Source organism: Aspergillus fischeri, genomic scaffold (assembly GCF_000149645.3).
Source record: "Aspergillus fischeri NRRL 181 1099437636249 genomic scaffold, whole genome shotgun sequence".
NCBI lineage: Eukaryota > Fungi > Ascomycota > Eurotiomycetes > Eurotiales > Aspergillaceae > Aspergillus > Aspergillus fischeri.
In genome coordinates this window covers 2,686,237-2,706,991 of record NW_001509770.1, presented here as the reverse complement: position 1 = coordinate 2,706,991, position 20,755 = coordinate 2,686,237, and the positions used below count along the sequence as shown (strand labels likewise).

General features: G+C 46.7%; 5 protein-coding genes and 5 non-coding genes across 10 annotated transcripts, besides 3 other annotated features; 6 read left to right on the top strand and 4 right to left on the bottom strand.

Moving 5' to 3' along the window:
- Positions 1-1,571: 1,571 nt before the first annotated feature.
- Positions 1,572-3,374, bottom strand: NFIA_016920 (cytochrome P450; the record flags this gene model as incomplete). Its single annotated transcript, XM_001264887.1, has 4 exons — positions 1,572-1,876; positions 1,987-2,105; positions 2,177-2,934; positions 3,006-3,374. 4 exons carry the CDS (start codon positions 3,372-3,374, stop codon positions 1,572-1,574), a joined length of 1,551 nt encoding a protein of 516 aa, XP_001264888.1.
- Positions 1,913-1,953: a microsatellite.
- Positions 1,926-1,953: a microsatellite.
- Positions 1,949-1,972: a microsatellite.
- A 3,341-nt stretch (positions 3,375-6,715) lies between the features above and the next one.
- Positions 6,716-9,040, top strand: NFIA_016910 (glycerol-3-phosphate dehydrogenase GUT2; the record flags this gene model as incomplete). The annotated part of the gene is made up of 4 exons (XM_001264886.1): positions 6,716-7,152; positions 7,243-7,502; positions 7,568-8,893; positions 8,946-9,040. 4 exons carry the CDS (start codon positions 6,716-6,718, stop codon positions 9,038-9,040), a joined length of 2,118 nt encoding a protein of 705 aa, XP_001264887.1.
- Positions 9,041-9,429: 389 nt separating this feature from the next.
- On the bottom strand, positions 9,430-9,501 carry NFIA_016900. Its single transcript has one exon. It is a non-coding gene; the product is annotated as a tRNA-Gln (tRNA).
- A 514-nt stretch (positions 9,502-10,015) lies between these two features.
- On the bottom strand, positions 10,016-10,087 carry NFIA_016890. The gene has a single exon. It is a non-coding gene; the product is annotated as a tRNA-Gln (tRNA).
- A 994-nt stretch (positions 10,088-11,081) lies between these two features.
- Positions 11,082-11,153, top strand: NFIA_016880. Its single transcript has one exon. It is a non-coding gene; the product is annotated as a tRNA-Gln (tRNA).
- A 1,121-nt stretch (positions 11,154-12,274) lies between these two features.
- NFIA_016870 lies at positions 12,275-12,346 on the top strand. Its single transcript has one exon. It is a non-coding gene; the product is annotated as a tRNA-Gln (tRNA).
- A 77-nt stretch (positions 12,347-12,423) lies between these two features.
- NFIA_016860 lies at positions 12,424-12,495 on the top strand. The gene has a single exon. It is a non-coding gene; the product is annotated as a tRNA-Gln (tRNA).
- A 1,161-nt stretch (positions 12,496-13,656) lies between these two features.
- NFIA_016850 (uncharacterized protein) lies at positions 13,657-14,120 on the bottom strand (the record flags this gene model as incomplete). The annotated part of the gene is made up of 2 exons (XM_001264885.1): positions 13,657-13,739; positions 13,829-14,120. 2 exons carry the CDS (start codon positions 14,118-14,120, stop codon positions 13,657-13,659), a joined length of 375 nt encoding a protein of 124 aa, XP_001264886.1.
- Positions 14,121-17,188: 3,068 nt separating this feature from the next.
- NFIA_016840 (putative DUF814 domain protein) lies at positions 17,189-18,109 on the top strand (the record flags this gene model as incomplete). Its single annotated transcript, XM_001264884.1, has 4 exons — positions 17,189-17,261; positions 17,324-17,363; positions 17,534-17,637; positions 17,709-18,109. 4 exons carry the CDS (start codon positions 17,189-17,191, stop codon positions 18,107-18,109), a joined length of 618 nt encoding a protein of 205 aa, XP_001264885.1.
- A 608-nt stretch (positions 18,110-18,717) lies between these two features.
- On the top strand, positions 18,718-20,672 carry NFIA_016830 (putative Golgi matrix protein; the record flags this gene model as incomplete). Its single annotated transcript, XM_001264883.1, has 7 exons — positions 18,718-18,727; positions 18,807-18,943; positions 18,997-19,383; positions 19,445-19,880; positions 19,941-20,220; positions 20,277-20,383; positions 20,449-20,672. 7 exons carry the CDS (start codon positions 18,718-18,720, stop codon positions 20,670-20,672), a joined length of 1,581 nt encoding a protein of 526 aa, XP_001264884.1.
- Between the last annotated feature and the right edge of the window lie 83 nt (positions 20,673-20,755).

Here is a 20,755-nt window from a genome sequence, read left to right as displayed (position 1 = left end):
TTAGTCTCTGGTATATTCCTGGTGCATTGAGCTCCTAAGGGCGGCAGGCTGAAATTTTGGTGTTTTTGCATGACACATCCTCAGCGCGACTGAGGTTTTAAGCCAGATGGGCCCCGGAAAGCGCTTGCAGGTAATGTCTGCCGGTTCGCCCATAGCTAGGTATAGTCATGAGCATAAGTATGACTTGAGGTCAATCCTGATGCTGTTGCCCCTATGATAGGCTGTCTATGGCCAAAGTCCATTACGCCTTTTAACCCGATGGAAGATTCGCCGTATCACCGTCTATAAATGGTGATATCTGCGAAATGTCAAGTACTGACAGTGGGGCTGTGCCTGGCTCGCAGAGGGGGGCTCTCCCTTGAAAATTCTCTAAAAAGCGAATAACTCACTGAGAACATGCAATGCACAATGATTAACCGGCTAATCTGTTATAAGTAGATGGCACTTGGAAGATCCAGGAGCTTTTATCGATTGTCTGTCATAGGCAGGTATCCTCCTTGATATCAGCACCGTTTCTTTCCCCTTATAGCTTACTTGGCAATACCTCCCATCAAATAGCTATCAGCTCTGGTGAGTGATTATTTCAGATCTCGTCACACGTCTACCTAACCACCATGCTAGTTTTGGTTGCAGCGGGCGGCGTCCCAGACATTTTGCCATTTACAATATTATATAGAGCGCAGTTTTCCTCTAATCACCAGCTTGACGATATTCTACTTAGTTAGCTGGGCCAACCATCAATCCCCATACCGTTGACCTCTATGTGGAATGCCTGTCTACCCTTCGGGGGGGCCCATAGCGCCATTTCTCCTGAGAAAAAAAAGAAAAAAGGGAAAAAGAAATGTGACCATGCGAGGTATCTCAACCAAATTTGCAGCCGGACGAGACATGTAGGAAAGCTGCGATTTTCCAACCTCTCTGCACAGCCTTCAAGTTTCCCTCTTCGTTCTTAAGCGAAGGTTTGTATGCAATTATAAATACACTCTCTAACAGAATGCATACATGATACCGATTCAAAGGTCGTCCGCAACGCTAACTTCCGGTTTACGTTGCTGCGACGAGGCGACGTTCAGAACGGATTTGATACGACCATGAGTTGAGCGGTCCATTTCTTCATCATGAAGACTGACCTATTTAGCTGAGATACGCCTCCTTCATGCATGCAGCATATGTGCCTAGTTGCCATTCGTTCGATCCCCCTGGACAATATTCTTCATCAACTTCTGCAAGAGAGGTGACGATGAGATGATATATAAATTACTGCTACCCCCACGCACACCTCAGCACTTCGAAACTTGCGTACACGCTATAGTCAGTATAATCATATAAAGCTTAACTGATGGAGAAAAAGACTGGTGCAAACAAAATAAAGGGCGTCTAGCCAGACAACATCGGGAAGGAATCATGTTAGGGATATCATTTCCCAGTCTGTTACTTATATTTAGAAGAACCACTTGATCGCAGGAGTAGATGAACATGTCCCTATATGCTTCTACATTCAGGGCCACTGTTTTCCGTTGGCCAAAGGAGTTTAGACTCGCAAGGAAATATAACAACGCCGCCTGGTGCCGTTAAGCCAAGGCTTGTGTAAGGGCTTGCTCATTTTTTGGAACAAAGCGGACCTTGTACTTCTTGGGAATCGCGACCAGACTTGTGGGGTCCGAGTTCCCATTAATGGGGTGCCAGTCAACGTCGTCATGTGGTTCGATATAGAAACTGTTTAGAGTGCGCATGAAGACCAGGTACAATTCACGGTTAGCGAGTAGTGAGCCGGCGCACATGCGATAGCCGATGCCATAGGTCAGCATGGGTGCATCTGGTTGTTCAAACCATCTCTCCGGTCTGAATTCCTCGGGATCGCTCCAAACTTCGGGGTCTAGTGCGTACTCGTCAGCGTCAACAGCCAAGGCCAAAAAAAAAAAAAAAATAAATAAAAAATAAATAAATAAATAATAATAACAATAATAATAATGAGCGAGCTCCTACCCATATTACAAGCCCAAGAATTCAGAAAGAAGACCGTGCCCTTCGGAATAACCTTGCCGTCATAAGTGATGTCTTTGATAGAGGTCCGCGGAAGCGCAAGACGGAGGACGGTATAATATCTGTAGATTCTCAGTCAGAATTTTCAGGCCGGACGAGAAAACCGAAGGTTAATTAAAAAGGGATCTCGGACCTCAGGCATTCCCTCACGAGTGCAGCGACGTATGCGCACTTCTGGTCATCTTGGGCATCGCACAAGGGCTCATCCTGGCTGAACATGTCTTGGATCGCTTGTGCCGCCTTCTTCTGGATATCAGGGCGACGAGACAGTAGACAAAAACTCCAAGCCACGAGTGTGGTAATAGTGTCAAGGCCTCCGGAGAGCATGGTCAAGCTGATAGAGATGAGTTCTTCTTTATTCAATTTTGCTTCCTTGTCGAGAATAACGTTGGCTTGAATGCAAGGCTTGTGAATGCCTTTCTCCATCCGGTCATCCAGGTCCCGGTTAAGCGCATTAAGATATCTGTCACGCCGGTCTCTCATCTCTTTTGCTTTCCTCGAGTTGGTGCTGAAGGGGTTCAGCCGCAAGAGGGGAATGTAGTCCTGCAAATTGCCCGTGGTGCTCCTAAATTTGCTGATCTCCTCCTCCACATGCGTAATCTCATCGAACAGATCTTCCTCTTGTGATGCCACTCGCACTCCCCAATTAAGCGTCAAGGATAAACTCAGACTGAGACGCTGGATCATTGCCATAGGATCCACAGGTGTCTTTCCGCCATTTCCATATTTAAGAAGCTCTGCCACAAACGCCTTTGTCTCCACATCCAAGTGTGACACGTACGACTCGACCGATGGTCGGTTGAGAGCCGATGCAGCGCCCTTTCTTCTCCTTTTCAGAGACTCACTATAGGGAGAAGTTCCGATTGTCGTTCCAGCGGTGTTCGAAACAATCTATTCGAGACGTTACTCCAGGATCTCGGAGCGACCAAGTTAGGGAAGGCAGGATATGATCTTTCACTTACTCTGTGAAAAGTATAGAACTCGGGTCTCGAGCTGACGGCTTGCGCATTTTGGCCGAAGAGTATCTTTGCTGCGGCAGCCGAGTTGACGACTATGACGGGTATATTACCCAGTTGAATTTGGTAGACGGGCCCGTAGGTCTTTGACCATATACGGTACTGTTCGGCCGCATTTTTGCGAATTTGTGCCAGGTTTCCGATCAAAGGGAGACCGCGGGGACCCTTGAATCCTGGTACGCGAGCAGATGCACGAATAAACTCATTTATGACGATATAAATTATCGGTACAACCAGTGCTGTTACGGCCAGAGACTGGAGAGGGTGTCGAAGGACGTTTTGTTGCAATGAGGACACTGCTGCTGCTATCGCCATGATGAAGTAAAGTCCAACAGAAACTCATTTGACCATGATTGGAAGTTAATAGAGGGGAATGCCCGTCTCACCACAGATGTAATATAGGGCAGACGTCTGGCTCCTGCAACTGAACTGTTTGGTCTCATACCCCTTCCTGAGAGAGGAACATTTCCGCTCCCTCTAATGTATGTGACAGTCAACGCACATCGATTCTCACCCCGCATTTTCTAGCCAGACAGAAGCCGGGGGTCGCATGCCCAAGTCTCAATAATGCACTGCAGGGCTTCATTCGTTGCGTGTGTGGGATGGTTGGTGTTGCCGAGGGATTCCGCCTCCGGAACAATTCCGCCATATTTTCAACTCCATTGGTAGGCAACGAATCAACAATCAATAACTCATGCGTACCCTCTACATAAATTCCGAGCCTCCAGGAACTCATAAGTCCACTTCCCCGAATCAAGGCCATCGACATATGTCAAAATGTTGAGAACGTCGCCGTGCTCGTTTGAACGCAGGTGTTCCTCGAATTGAGGGCACAAGCGCATGCAAGTAGAAAAACCACACGCCCAAAAACAAGCACCCGTAGGGTGCTAGGGAAGGTGACATGCTACTAGATGCACTCTACCGAGCCAAGAAATTGAATATCACGATGGCAATCTTCAGGAACCATGTGAAAAGATGGTTGTGATTTGTGACAGAGTAGAGAGTACTCCGTACTCTTGATAGACCTCCTCAAGAGAATCGAAGTATGAATGCATGGCTTCTGTGGTCCAAATGATTGGCGGAAAAATAGTCAGGAACCCTTTAGGCCTCACGCACACATGACCGAGGTCATTAAGATAAGGTTGTTGGTGCTTTCCCGGCTAGGGACATCTTAGTTAGGATTATTGTAGGTCTCGAGTCTGGACTATCTAGACTCATTCTACACAATACTCTGTACGAACTATGAAGTACTAAAGTAGGGAGTGGGATATTCCGTACTTACCTTCTTTTTAATCATAGGTATGGTGGGTCGTAGGGCACGGCACGGTGGCCTACAGAGACAGAGCCTTCAATCTTCTTCACTTATCGTCAAATCACCATTGATTGAGTTAAGGCATTAAAAAAATTTAGAAGCTGAAGGGAAGCCAGACCTGCCTTATTTTGGAATTGAGACCGGAATGAATGGGGAGCATTACTATTCACGGCTTTTTCTCGTGTCAATGAAGGAACCCTTAGGAGCTAATATTGATATTCCATTATCAATAACTCTTTTCTTGGTGGTTTGGTTCGACTTCAAGGGTAGATAGATGATACTCATCATCGAGTCGAGAAATTTGAAATATTGGAAGTTGGCCCGTATCTTCCCGTTTAAACTTATTATTGCTACCTCGATTTCTTGTCTATTGGGGTATTCCCGACAGAGGACAGGAATCTTGCTGAACCGGGGCATCTTATGAGTTATGAGTTAGGTATGACATTTTACTATTCAGATGTCTGAAACCGGATCTGGATATGATATAATAATCATCCCCACCACACTCAGAATTCCAGGTCAACGTACCTCTACGGAGTACGGAGTACTCCGTATCCACTCCAAGTACATTTGCCGCTAAACCCCAACCTGCTAATCGAATTCGAAGAAGTGGACGAGCTTGGATAATAATACTAGCTATCTATGGGACAAGTTCAATGATGAAGGCTATTGAGCCTTCGCCCACAGAGTCACAGACTGTCCTTACTTTTCACCCCTTGTCGATCAGAGGAACCGGAAACATGATGGTCTTGTGATTTGATCGAAGTCTCTGAGCTCATCCGTCTCCATAAGGGTTTTGTACCAATAGTACACTACGGATTGTCTGAACGTATCATTGCCAAAATATCCCAGAACCGTACAAAGAACTACTGCATGGCCAGCATAGGCTTTCTTCACTATCATCTTTCCCAAGTGGTGCATATCGATGGTGGTTGGAGGGAGGACCGAAGAGAAAGAGAAGAAAAGAAGAAGACAGCCCTACATAGCACAGATAGCAGAGGAAACTATCTGGTCATCGTAAGTTAGCAACTATCTACCACCTCCAGGACAATTAAGCTAGGAGATTAGTGCTCCGTAAAAGGTATCCAGTAGTCCGTCAGTCTCCTAAGGTACATAGTCTAGCCTAGTCGATCAGCTAACTACGAAGTAGACCACAAAACTTTGCTGGTCACATGCCGGCAATCATCTCGGGAACGACGTCCGAATTAGTGGATTAGCTCTACCCACGCCGGGGACTGCCGAGATTCTAATTGGTGGGACAATACTGATATGCGCATTGACACCGTCATTGTGGTCCACCCCCATTCTGTCTTTGATCATTCCTCCAGTCCAATCCATAATTCCTGTTATGGGCTGTGGCGACTGGCGACTGGCCAGTGGAAACTACGTAGGTAAGGTAAGGTACCCGCGGGATCTTTCATTTTTAGGTAACTCATGCTCCGTTTGTGACGCATTCGGAAAAGAGAAAGTTACCCGGAGCACCTCGTTGCACAAAATCCAACACTTTTATTGCTAATGACAGGTAGGCCGACTTTTACTCTACCTAAAGTACGTACCTTCCAGAGGTTGAGGTGCTTGCCCTTCGTGGTGCATACCATAAGTAGGCAGGGTACCTTAAAGTAGTCATTTCATTCTGTCGTTGTTATTGTTTTCTTGTAGGTTTCTTTTTTTATTATTCTGCGTTTTATTACCTATATTATATTATCAATTAATAGGTGCTATTTACCTGGAAGGCTCGTGAGATTTATTATTAGCGTAGTACTCCGTAGTTCTTGTCCCTAGGCCCGAATACTGGTTCCTTCCAGTTAGCTTTTCAAAAATCTCACCGCCTACGTTACTGGCATTCGAACAGGTAAGGTACTTATGGTCAAGGAGACGGAGTATCTATTACCGTTATATATTGTCAAAGTCTCAATCTATCCCATCATCTTCTTTATACCTCTTCTCTCTTGAGCCTTCCTCTCCCGCTCTCCTCTTCCCCCACCGCCCAACTTACAGTTCCTAATTTTATAGTATAGGTATGTATTGCAGTCTGTAATCCCCTTCTACAATGCCCTCTTATTCATATCCACTCTTAAGTGTCTGGTTTCGTCATCGCTTGTGCACCATTTCCCCACTACCAACCCCGTTGCTAGCCCTGTACAGCCGTACTTTATACACTTCATTTTGCGACCCTGCATACTTACTCTGACGCCCTTTTTTTGCTGTGACCTGCCAACTAATCCATCTATCTAAGCGAATCAGAAGTTTGATCTCGCGCATTGGACCAAGTCGCAACTACCGATCATTCTCGACTGCCGATCTGCAAGCCGAAATATAGGTTCCATAGATCCATTCACATATTATGGCCGCTCGTCATTCCCGCAAGTTTCTGAGACCTCTGCTCTACACATCTGCTGCGGCAGCAACGGGAGCTGGTGTCCTCTACATCTCATATCGTCCCCGCAATATTCCTGGCTCGGAAGCGCCCGCCGTACCACCGCCTGGCTACCATGAAGGGAAGCTTGTCCCTCCCAGCTTCCCTGCGATAAAATCGCGGCTAGAGCAGATTGAAGACCTCAAACGGAGTTCTTCTGGCAACGATGATGAATACGACCTTCTCGTTATCGGCGGCGGCGCTACCGGCTCGGGAATAGCGCTTGACGCCGCAACTCGAGGTCTGAAAGTAGCTGTTGTGGAAAGAGATGACTTTAGCGCCGGCACTAGCAGCAAGAGTACAAAACTTGTACACGGCGGAGTTCGATATCTCGAGAAGGCCGTGTGGGAGTTGGATTATAATCAGTATGGACGCCCTCAGTGCACCCATAAAATGATCAGCAGAGGTCCACAACTTGGCTCTATTAGCCACTAACGTTTTTGGCTTGATCGCAGATATAAACTTGTGAAGGAGGCATTGAGAGAGCGCAAATACTTTCTGAATACAGCGCCCCATCTCTCCAGTTGGCTTCCTATCATGGTGCCAGTGCAAAAATGGTGGCAAGCGCCTTACTTCTGGGCCGGTACAAAGGCCTATGACTGGTTGGCCGGCTCTGAAGGGATAGAGAGCTCATATTTTCTCACCAAGAGCAAAGCCATTGATGCGTTCCCCATGTTGAGAAGAGACAACCTCGTCGGTGCGATGGTTTACTATGGTATGTGTCAACCCACGCCACATCTGATGCTTGCGTTTGGTGAGCTACATGCTAATGTCCTGCAGATGGAGCGCACAATGATTCTCGGATGAACGTGTCTCTAGCAATGACGGCAGCTTTGTACGGAAGCACAGTTGTCAACCACATGCAGGTTACTGGCTTAACCAAAGATGAATCAGGAAAGCTGAATGGGGCCCGCGTGAAGGACTTGATTCCGGGAAAGAATGGTCAGGAGGCAGAGGAATTCACAGTCAGAGCCAAGGGAATTATCAACGCCACTGGTCCATTCACTGATTCAATCCGGAAAATGGACGAGCCCGATGTTAAAGAGATTGTAGCTCCCAGTGCTGGCGTTCACGTCATCCTTCCGGGTTACTACAGCCCCTCGAAAATGGGCCTCATTGATCCGTCTACTTCCGATGGTCGCGTCATCTTCTTTCTTCCGTGGCAGGGCAACACTATAGCCGGTACTACAGATCAGCCGACGGAGATCACGACCCAGCCCGAACCTTCTGAGAAGGACATCAACTGGATTCTTTCTGAAGTTCGCGGCTACCTGGCCCCAGATATTAATGTCGAACGAAGTGATGTGCTTGCTGCTTGGTCCGGAATCCGCCCGCTGGTCCGTGATCCTAAAATCAAGAGCTCCGAAGCCTTGGTTCGCAACCATCTAATCTCCGTTTCTCCATCTGGGTTGTTGACTTGCGCTGGCGGCAAATGGACCACGTACCGTCAAATGGCCGAGGAAGCCGTGGACGAGGCGATCAAGGTGTTCGGCCTGAAGCCCCGGGCGGTTTCCCAGGTTCCGGACATCAGTGGTGTTGGTGGAAGTGGTTTGGTCTCCGACGGTGCCGTACTTGATGGTAGCTGCCAGACCCACCAAGTCCGCTTGATTGGAGCCCATGGATACTCCAAGACGCTCTTTATCAACCTCATTCAGCACTTCGGCCTCGAGACTGACGTGGCCAGGCATCTGACTGAATCTTATGGCGACCGCGCATGGCAGGTTGCAGCTCTGTCTGCTCCCACAGATGCTCGCTTCCCCCTCCGGGGCCGACGTATCTCGGCGTTGTATCCGTTCATTGACGGTGAAGTTCGCTATGCCGTGCGCCACGAATATGCTCAAACTGCAGTTGATGTCATTGCGCGCAGAACCAGGTTGGCTTTCCTCAACGCTGAAGCGGCACTTGAAGCTCTTCCCGGAATCATCGACTTGATGGGCGCTGAACTCAACTGGGACGACAAGCGAAAGGAAGTCGAATGGAAGGACTCGGTTTCGTTCCTTTCGTCAATGGGGCTTCCCAAGTCTCTTCTGGGAATGTGCAGATCGGAGGTCGAGGCAGGCAGGGTGAAGGAATTGGACCTTGCGGAGCGGAAATCGTCGAGAACCGGTGAGTGACTAATGCAAGATCTCTTTGTTGGCTAGGCTAATTAAGATTTCAGAGCCACCAGCAGACATGCTCAACGGTGATAAGACCAATGATAGCTCAGGATCGTCTGATCCGTTGATCAGCCCTGAGTCCCCGGCCAATAAATAGACATGATAATGATATATAGAGAGCGCGGTTTTGTAATATATGCCGAAAATGTCCCGTTTTTTTCAATGTGCCTATAGATCCTCGATATTTTTACTCTTTGTCTTGTTGATACGGTCCATTTTGCCCTGTGCTTCAGCAGGATCGCCACGCGTGTCATTGCTGCAGCCAGTGCGCTGGAAATGTAATACAGAAGTATACCTTACTTTCGTCAAGCATTTGCGGCTCGCGACAGGGCTTCAAAGAATAGATGTGTGTGAAGACGGCGTTCAGGCATGAACAGCTTACTGACAGGACTGTAAAGTTCGCGGGAAATTCCCATCTGTTGCCGATGATGGTAGCGAGTTGAGCAAAAAGACAACTTTTGTAATCCAAAGATTATTAGAAGAAGAAGGTCGTGCCCGGAATCGAACCAGGATTGCCAGAATCAGAATCTGGAGTGATAACCATTACACTACACAACCCGCTACTGCTGAGGAGTAGCTGCCTTATTGGCTTAAGAGCCAGTCTAAAGTACTACGAAAAATTACAACCGGCTCATACCTACCTACTAGTACTACTATGACCAAATTAATAGGCTGGTTGGTTAATACTACCACTTACTCCTCGTAGTGGACTACGATCTTCTCATAACAATGGTCCGGCAGATACCAAGGCATTAGGCGTGTCATGGGGTCCTGAGAGGTCCAGGGGCACCGAGGGTTGGTAGTATATAAGCATGACCTGTGCTGTTGATTCAGTTATGATATTCTAATAATATTAATACTATGGACTAGCTGCCCAGAGCCCTGACTTATTTATGAGCTGGTAGTTGCTTAAAGGGTTAGGCACTTGCTTCACATAAATAAATAAATTAAATATATGACTTTAATGATGGCTACATGTTATTGCCATCCTGGAATGTTTCATGCTGGAGGCATGGCCGCACGGGCGTGACTGACCAAAAAAACAAATACGGACACATGGATAATGCCACAAAGGTCGCGCCCGGAATCGAACCAGGATTGCCAGAATCAGAATCTGGAGTGATGACCATTACACTACGCAACCGAATGACGCTACGGTGTCCAAAATTATAAATATATAAAGTATAAGAGCAAGTTCATCTGCAATCACACAAGTGCTTCTGGAGAACGGAGTGTGCGAAACGGGGGCCATGGACCATACCTACAATATCATGCCAGCTTGTCGTGATTCACTCTACATTCACCCGTAAACCCTGGCTTGTGTCGATCTGGCCCCAAGTGCAGATCTTCAATTTTTTAAACTAATCCCTAGTATATGAACGGGAAAGGTAAAGCTACCTAGCTGCGCATGGCATCTCGAAAGAGTAACCAGGGCTCTAGAGGGAAATAGAAGCAACTGTACTCGGAACTTTAAGAATGGCAAGACGTTTCTGCTTGTAGCTAAGATGCTCAACAGGCATCAATGTGTGGTTCTGTGTGGCTTTTCTAACAAGTCATGGTGCATAAGGGTGTGACCTCTATGCGGAGTAGTCTACATTCTTGTACCTAGTTCTAGAAGGTCCTAGTGGATATTGTAGGACTACCAACCTAGTATCTATTAGAGAGAGCCCATGATGTCTGCATGCCCCCATATAGTAGTATAAACGATGGCCTTAGGATGATGCCTCTTTTAGGTCAGAATGCATTGTTAAGCCAGTGAACTTATATATGAAAGCCCAGCATGATGTGACCCTATGGTCGAATCATAGTAGGTTTTACCTCAGTTGGGTGGCGCAGGATCTCACATGCAGGTCCTTGATGTCTCGCTCAAAGCGTGAGTACTCTAGGTCACACTTCTATTGGACAGCAATGCCCCTGTGATTGATGCCATTTGCGATTTGGTAGTCTGGGTGGTTATTCTGGAGAGATGTCCGTTAGTGTATAGTACAGGCTACGTGTTTAACTAGGTACCATCTCCTGTATTCAACGTTACAAGAGTTCCTTCGACCAAAAACCACATGTGGGACAGTATTCCAATGCTTATAATCCAATTTCCATTGCTTCTATATTAAAGGGGGAAAATTTGCACACAGATAATTGGTTGCGTAGTGTAATGGTTATCACTCCAGATTCTGATTCTGGCAATCCTGGTTCGATTCCGGGCGCGACCTTTTTTTCCCTCCCTATTCTGTCAATGTCGCTATACTTTGCTCGCTTTTTTCTCTCCTTATGCCTCATGATAACTGATCCGGCCGACTTTGTCATCACAAGGGTGTGGCCTGTATCCTCATTGATAGTAGCTTGACTTGATTATCTGCGCGGCTTTTTTGCATCTAACCCACCAGTCAATTTAGCCAGAGGAAATTAGTACTATTACCAGATTGTCCAATTATATGATTGACATCACCCTGGCTTTTGGACCTCCGTAGATTATCAGATCCAAGAAGACAACCACTGTCTGCTAGTGACTCAACCCATTAATACCAAACGCCGAGTCTATGTCATGGGGCTCGACATAACCTAGAGAGGTAGTGGTATATAAGCATGATCTAGGCCTGATGATTCCATGGGGAATCACCATTGTAACCTTTTGGTAAGGCGTTGGAGTCGTAGCTGCCTAGAACACTACTTCTTACACCACTAAATGCACACAATATCCTAGCTCTACCTATGAATAGAACCCCCTTTTGAGAGATAAGTAATCCTTGACTAGCACTTATATAATTAATACAGCTAGTCCAGACTTATCGCATATGAGATAGAAGAGATATACTATGTCTAAATACTTTTTCCTATCATTTTTCACCGAATGTGGCCTAGTATAAGTTATTCGAGGTAGAAAGTTTGCAACTTTGCATCTTTTGATATAGGATGGTTTAACATCTGGCTGTGACCGCAGTGAATCCAGAGGGTGGGTTGGCCAGCTGTGGTAGCTTAGTTGTTAGCTAGACACTTCATGTGCTAAAGATAGCTATGGTCAGATTAGCTAAGGCAGTTTAATGAGAAGTAATGGACATCGGAAGAAAACCAGGCAGCAACGAATATTATGAACACGGCGAAGTATCATATTATAAACAATGCCATTGCTAACATGCGGAGTACTTTAGATAGTTACTTATCATAGGAATGGAAGGCAACAACTGGACACAGTCAACAAAAACAGGTACAATTTTCGGACTGCGATTTAGTCATTACTTACGGAGTAGACCTGACAAATTGGGTTCAAGATGAAACTTCCATATATGGTTTCCATATGAAGCGTTTTTTAAGCTGGGTGTATTATAAATAGCATGGTTGTGTAGTGTAATGGTTATCACTCCAGATTCTGATTCTGGCAATCCTGGTTCGATTCCGGGCACGACCTTACACTTTTTCTTTTTTGCCATCGCTCTTCCTGAGAAGTTTCATATACCGAAAACTCTTGCAAAGCAACCATATTCTGGTTGCGTAGTGTAATGGTTATCACTCCAGATTCTGATTCTGGCAATCCTGGTTCGATTCCGGGCGCGACCTGGGAAGCCTTCTTTGGAAGACTTTTTTGTTTTCTCGTTCATTCCTTCAAATTGCGTGTCATTCTTCCCCATGCCATGTGTACAATTGTCAAGTAACATAAGTGAGCAACTTGTCTGTGGTTGTAAGGACTCTACCCTGTGATCTACTATATAGGTCCAGATGCGCGTGATGAAGGCATCTCGCTGTAATTTCAGCCTTTTGGAATCCGGCCCGGTCTTACAGTGGTAGTTACTAGTGGATACAGATGGTAGTAGATTAATTTTGTGTCTACCTACATGTTTATCAAGCTAGGTTGCTCTTTTGCATCTCCTAATGCAGTATGGGCCAATCATGTATTTTCGTGTTGAAAGGCTGTTCTGTCCATTGAACTATAACCAACAGTAGCTTTGACCAGCCCATCTGCAACCACTAAGCTCCATGCAAAAGTTGACTCGGTAGGTCATGATACTCTGATCGACCTAACTAGGTCATGACAATTATAGAGGATGATGTCACAGTCTGTGCAGATAACTGTTCCTAAGAGTGCGAATTGATCACCTGGTATCTATATGACCAGTAGTTCACTGGCATGATCAACATATTGAATGAACTGAGGAGGCAAAAGAAGGTATCCGTGGCCCAAGCCCAACGAATCATTTTGGCGAACAGGTTGACCCAGCCTGAGCAGTGGTAGTCCGAGTCCAAGACCTGATATGTAAAAGAAATGGAATTATTATACTTCGATCATTTTGCAGATATATCATGAGAGGGTCAATGCCGCTCCCGACTCGAAAAACCTCGCAGCACAGCTGCATCGAGTCAAATCCGAATGTTTGTAGAGGAATTGGGTTCAGTCGAAGTATGGTGCTGAGCGTGAACCGAAGATCATGAAAGTGATTAAGGTCATCCGGCAAAGAAAAATTATCTCAGCACATATAGAGGACCGCCATCCCTGCTGACCTCTCCACAGGCACATGGAGAAGACATGATGGATTTCCCAATGCTGGTTTAACCCCGGCAATATCGGCCAACGGAAGTTATTTCGTCCAGCGCTCCCAATTCTCGTTTCGCAGGTACAGTTGCCAGCTAGGCATGGTCAACCAGTAACCCTGGACCCGCGGATTACAGCTCAAATTTCACAGCCAGCAGCCCCCAGAAGCGCTGATTTTTGATGGTCAGATTTCACTCTTGAGCCTTTGAGAGTAATGGAGGGTCAGGCTTGACATGCAACCGAAGCGTGTGGTCCTCTTGGTCAAGACGATGGCCTCGGAGGACGCAAAAAAGACACTGTGGTTTTCCCACATGTCGCTGAAAACCAGGTGCCATTTGTACAACAGCAAGTGCTATGTCTTACCTCCATCACTGCCTGCGCTGTTCCCACGGTAATTGTTCCAGAACCGTTCCACTGCCAACTGGGCAATCCGGTTATCGCGATATCTGACACGGAAATAGTTGAATAATGCAAATTCGTCCCCGTTCAGCACATAGCTATCCGGCGCATCCTGTATCCTCTGCCACAGATCCGCGATGGCAGTCTCGAGTATAGCGCTCGTGTTTCGATCAACAGCATCTGGCTCGCAGTTACGGGCACGCTCCAGTGCTTGGCGGACGTTGGAACGATCTGCAGGAGTTGCGGAATTGGCCATTTGTCACTGTTTGAGAGTGATGATTCTTGACACCTGGGGCGATATCTAGGGCTGTTTGCGTGTGGGCGTTTCGAGGGAAATAGAAACGCCGGCAAGTAGCTGGGTTACCAATTCAGAGAATTGACAGAGGGAACAAACAGAGTGGAAGAGAATAGAACAGACGAAGGGAAAGGGGAAAGGAGCAGGAGAAAAAAGCACCAGAGAGCAGCGACAGACTATTTTCAGAAATTTAAAATATATCGATCGAAATCCCTGGCGAAATGCGTACTCGAGGGAACCCCCCTCAAATCTGTCAAATTAATGCAGCCAGGGTGGAGAAGGGAGAGCAATCGTGGATCGAATCTCCTACAGGGGATTGAGAGTCTCGGGAACGGCTACATGTTGTTGGCCTTTGGAAGATCCGCCGTTTCTTTTGTCTTTTCCTTTGTTCATACGTCCTACAAGCGATCTCGCACTTTCGCACGCGAGCCATTCGCAACGCGTATGTTCGAAATCTGACAAATCAGTTGATGCAACAGCCGATTGCGATTGCAGAAGATACAGTGATGGAAGTCTAGACAGAGCCTAGAGATCCTTTAGCGCGTGATAGGACTCTCAAAAGCAGTTTGTTCTGTTTTCAAGTGTTCATAATTCAATAACGACGACCATGTGGCAGGTGGAGTCTTGGTACGGGCATACCCGCTGTAGGCTGTAGACCTCTGTAGCAGAGATGCCACAAACGAACAGACTTGACTAACTAGGTTCAGGTAGTGGTATGTAAGTCACTTGGTCTAACTGTACTCCGGATCTATCGCCGTAGCCCGACTGCCTGAGACTGATTCCAACACTAATCGATTCCTTGTCGAGTTGGCGTAACGGTTTTTCTCCCTGTCAATCGACGAATCATATATCGACCCACTCACGGTTTGCATCTTGTGGATTTGCTATCTGGCGACCATCACTGAAATCAGCTCCTTCTGCTCGGCCAGTAGTTAAGTACTGCTATGACCACGGACAAAAAAAAACTACTTGCAGCGGAAAGTGACCGTCGTGAACCCGAGACTCGGGCACTCGGGGTATGAACGGACTACTCCCTATCTTACAGGATACACACAAATTGTGGTTTGAGTATCGGGGGGTAATCCCTAAATGGTTGGCGCTTACGCGAAACAGATACCTGATTTCCCTGTATGGTCGACGGAGAGCTAGGCAATTGAATGACTCTCATGATCGCACTTGGTTCAAACTTCTGATTTCGGAGATTGCATTCAATCTCGTGGTTGTCCATTGTGGCTAGGTAGTCCGTAGTATGAATCAAATACCCCCCATGCAGTCAAGGGGTGTCTCGGAGGTCCTGTCATTGTTCCAGCCTGGGAGGACAAGGAAGCGGGTAGAATTTGGGCAATGCATGTGCCAGATTCCTCAGCTTTCCCTCACTGAGTATTCTGTAATTGATGGTTGCAGGGGCATACCTGCTACTTCTCCATGCAAGTATCCATGTCCTATGACATAAGATGGTGTAGATAGTCCTTTCAAAGGCAATTTGTAGGTAATAAACTTCCACTCTGCCGGCCTCAGGAACCCGACAAGGATAACAAGGATATCTTATGAATTTCTCCGCGCTGCGAAAATCAAGATAAAAAGGGGCTGAAGGGCAAAGAAGCAAGAAGCAAAAGTATATATGAATGCGATATCGCCCGATAATCAGTGATAATGCCACTCGAGACTGACTGTCATGAGACTGGTAGTTCCAATGCGGTGGGCTGGCCTTCCTGTCCTGCTCGGGGAAGATAATGAATCATCCCCCTCTCTCACCCCTCTCTCACTTGCGCTGGAACTTCACATTGTTGCCATCGCGACTGTTTGAATATAATGATATAGCCATAATATAATTACATGTCAATCCCCCCCCACCGGGAAGGAAAGCACTCCGTGCTGTGCATGCTGGTTCTTAGCTCAGAATCTGGCAGCCAGGTGTACCGGAATACCTGGTGTTGTCCGAATTAAGCTGTCTCTTCCGGTGCACGAAGTAGCGAGGATTTATATTCTCGATATGGTGCGTATTTATGTAGGTGAGCGTACTCTGTTCCATAATAATCAGAATTATTATGTATCTAGTCGCGTCGATTACTATCAGAACGGGAGTACAGATTACTATTCGATCAGCGTTCTCACTTCGGATCCAGTTTCAGGTAGATAGTTATATGCGGCTTGATATCCGATTCCAGGTATGGTTTTCCACCGAGCCATGAAGCCTTGCGGGTCTTGTAAAACAATTATGATCAGGGCCCAGGGCAATTTGGGATTCGGCAGGCCGGAGTGTGGTATGATGTGTGCATACGCGGAGGACTTTTGTAAGTTTGCACAACTGAACATGCATGAGTGGGCAGTATATAGAATCGGTTTGGAGGCCTGAAACGATCCAAATGATTATTTGACAGTTTGATGACGGAAAGGTTCAGAGTATCCCCAATGGTGCCGTCCGTGCCGATGAAGGCAGAGCTGTACATCAGCGTACCTACTGTTGTACATTATTGTATTAAGGTACCTTTATGGTGGAAATGATCCTAAGACAATCTGTTTCACTGAGCTCCGATCGGACTTGCTTCTCAATGATACTTAGCCGGATTCCATATTTAGAGGTAGTTATTAACTTGTCTCCTACTATTACTATCAATGATAGCACATTTACCGCAACTACCTACCTACCTGGCTATGCGTCATCGTTAGAAAGACTTTACAAGCTTAAGCTTACGCGTTCCTAATACCAGTACTTATATCAAGTCCAACGCTGAGTTATATCACTGAAGCCATAAGATCTCATATATAAACTAAGAAGGGGAGTCAATCTAAAAGTAGAACGACAAGTAAACCGACTACCCTATGAAATGGCACGTACTATGATGAAAGAGGTAGATAGTACGTACGTAGTAGATTTCTCCACCTTGAAATTCCTAAAAAGTTACCAAACCTAGAAAATCCCACCCCACTATTTCTTACTGAATTTATCCACAAGCGCTTATCGACGTTGCATTAAGAGAAAGATTCTTTCATAGTTGTTCTGTTAGCTAAGAAGGCAAAACGGCAAGATGGTGTACTACTTTACCTCTAATGTGGTCAAACCTGCTGCCTTTATTTATGTCGGAAAAGACAAATTTGAAAGTATGACGGCCATTCTTCGACTCTGCGAAACGTGCCCAAGATCTAAAAGTCCCTGCTATTAGATGAGGATCTCATCAAATATGGCCTAGAGAAGGATGTCTGGTACCGCTAACCATCACCTATATCCTCACCATTGCGCTGAGTGCTAAGAGTTAACTCATGGTTATCATCCCAGGGTTTGTTTCCCACCCCACTCCAAAGACTCAAAGCACAACGAAGTCAAAACTCTTGTACTTATGGAGTACCCAGTTCCATGTCGATAATCTATCGAGTGCCCATGTTTACCTGCGCCTTCGCGATGGTGAAACATGGGAGCAGATCCCACAACCGCTCCTAGAAGACTGTGCCCAGCTCACCAAAGCCAATTCCATTGAAGGTCAGCCCTGAAGCACTTCTGTTCATGTGACAGAATATAAGAGTGGGAGTTAAAGCTTATCGGCGGTGCAGGCAACAAGAAGGATAACATCACAGTGATTTACACGCCATGGTCAAATTTGCTGAAAGACGGGTCGATGGCGACTGGACAGGTCTCATTCCACAACCCCAAAATGGTCCGAAAAGTCTACGTTCGACAGCGAGAAAATGCAATTGTCAATCGGCTCAACAAGACTCGCGAGGAGAGATTTCCGGATCTTCGCGCAGAGAAGGAGGAATTTCTGAAGAAAAAGCAAAAGGAAGAACGAAGAGCAAGAGACGAGCAACGTGCCAGGGAAAAGCAGGAAAAGAGGGAACGTGAACAGCTCAAATGGCAGAAAGAGCATGCCTACGATGACCTGTTCAGTGAAGAGAACATGCAGGCAACCAGCAATCAGGATCGAGACTCGGACTTCCTGGATGACTTTATGTGAATGAAATCTGCTAAGTATCAAAATTCATGCCGACCACTCAGTTGAACAAGAGCTACTGTAGTCTCTTCTTCCCTTAGAAGTTGAGGCTCCTCGAGGCAAATGAGCTCTCGGCAGGAGATGAGTATGGAATCACATTAATCATATGTGTGATTGTCGCCCAGGCTTTCTCAACGTTGGACCGATACTGTCTATGACAATCTAACGAAACATGGCTCCTATGGACAGTGGCTGCTGGTGCACCGCACTACCAGAGTCGAGATTGGAACGCATACTGGCATAGATGCATTGCGCGGAGCCGCTTTAAGACACATTTTCTGTTTACATCCCTAGAACGCAAGTTCACCTTTTGTAACACTTAGCGTAGAAATAGAAAATGTAATTGTAATGCTTCATTACCTGCATTCATCGATAAGTGCTTGCCACAGTACTAGAGTGGGCTCGTCCTGGACGTCGTAACTACTAGGATGCGGACTTGGCTCGAACAAGTGCAACCGCGCTAGTGGTGTTGACAGGTATACGGAGTACCCTGGACGTGGTACCCAGAGTAGCGCCAGCCGTCTGAGCAATTACCATCGCACCGAAGCTTCCTTGAACCACATTTACACAAGATGCCCGAAGGTAGGTTGCTGGTTGGTTCGAATTAATAAATAATATTCAAGATTTCTGCCCAGAAATCACGCTGACGACTCAGCAGCAGCCGTCAAGTCGAAAAAGAACAAGAAGAACAAGGGCACTGCAAAAAACAAGGAAGCCCATGTCAAGCTCGAGGACGGAGAAGAAGAAGGGCCTTCGAGTGAACAAATTGATAATCTTTCTGATACCCAGGAACCCGATGTTCGTGATGCCGCCACGAGATAGCCACAATCTTCGCTAACGCAAAGCAATAGGACTCACAGCCACCTACGCTAGCTCAGGCTACGCCTGTTGGGGCTTCTGAAAGAAATGAAATCGCGTACAACCAATCGAAAGGACCTGCGGATCCGAAATTCTATGATGATGCACATGGCAAAGAATCTGAAGATCCAGGGCCGCCCTCGTCGGACCGGTTTGACGCTCTTGTTCGAGATCGAGACTCTCTCCGCGCCGAAGTCACAGACATGCGCAAATCTTTGGAGGAAATACAGCTCAAACACAGCGCAGAGATGGAAGCTCTTCAACAGAAATTGGACGACGCCGAAACCAAGAAGGAGCACGCAGAGACACAGTTTCAGAAGCTCCTGGAAAGAGTGAACACCATCAAAGCGCAGCTGGGCGAAAGGCTCAAAGAAGATGCTGTATGTTGAAGACTTTATCTCAAGGACCTTGACCTAGCGCGTGAGCTAAGCAACCCCATAGGAAGAACTTGCGCAAGCCAACTCCAAGATCGAGGAGCTCGAGCAAAAAAATTCAAGCTTGAGAGATACCTTGGACGCGAAAACCTCGGAGCTGGCAGAACTCACCCAAGATAACGAGCGGAAGTCAAATGAAATTGTTACACTGAGAAGTCGAAGTAACCTATCCCAGCAGAATTGGTTAAAAGAGAAGGAGGAGCTTTTGGAACAAGAATCATATCTGCAGTCCGAGTTCGAGCAAGCAAAAGAAGCCATGCATAACTGGGAGATCCTCGCTATGGAGGAGCGATCCATAAGAGAGAGCCTAGGTGAAAAGGTCATCGACCTTGAAGAGCAGCTGGTCGCTCTTAAGGACTCGTATGAGAAAGTCGCTTCCGAGCGTGATTCTCAGATAGCCACTGTGGACGGTTTACAACGTGCTTTGCAAGAGATTCAATCAGGTAGAGCATATTCTGTGTATATGGGCGCTTCTGGCTGATTTCGAGGCTGACTACTTCTAGCTCGGAAACAAGAACTCCGTGACCTCGTGGAAAGCTCAAACACTCAGCTTGAGGAGCTTAGGCGGACTCTCCAAGGCGCCGAGGCGAAAGCTTTTGAGGCCGAGAAAGCTCTTCAGGCTGCTCAGAAGGAGCTTGAAAGGGTAAAACCGTTTGAAAAAGAAGTTAAGGAGAAGAACCTCCTGATCGGCAAGTTAAGACACGAGGCAGTGACATTGAACGACCATCTCACCAAAGCTTTACGATTCCTCAAGAAAGGCAGAGCTGAGGATAATGTCGATAGGTGAGTCAGAATTTGAGGCCTGCCGCACTGCTGATTTATTTACTAAAGTTACCTAGGCACATCGTTACAAACCATTTGTTGCAATTTCTCGCCCTTGATCGGTCAGATCCGAAAAAGTTTCAAATACTGCAGCTTATCGCAGCTCTCCTGGGGTGGACGGACGGTATGCGAAGACATCATGCATACCCCATCGTGCGAACTGTGAATGACACTAACACTTGACGACAGAGCAGCGCGAGCAAGCAGGCCTTGCACGCCCAGGAACATCAAGTACCGCCGGCAAGCTAAAAATACCGAGTATATCCATGCACCGTACACCCAGCACACCTACCTTAGCCACAGATTTCTTGGACCACGGGAACCCGAGCAAAGAGTCTCTGGCCGAACTCTGGTCCAATTTCCTAGAGCAGGAGTCACAGGCTAGTGGGAATCAAGACTCGCCGAAACCCTGAAGAGTTGCAAGGGTGGCTCTGTCTTGAACCGTATAGAAAACTAGCATCTTCTCTATGATAAGCCGGTTCTTATCGAGTTCCAC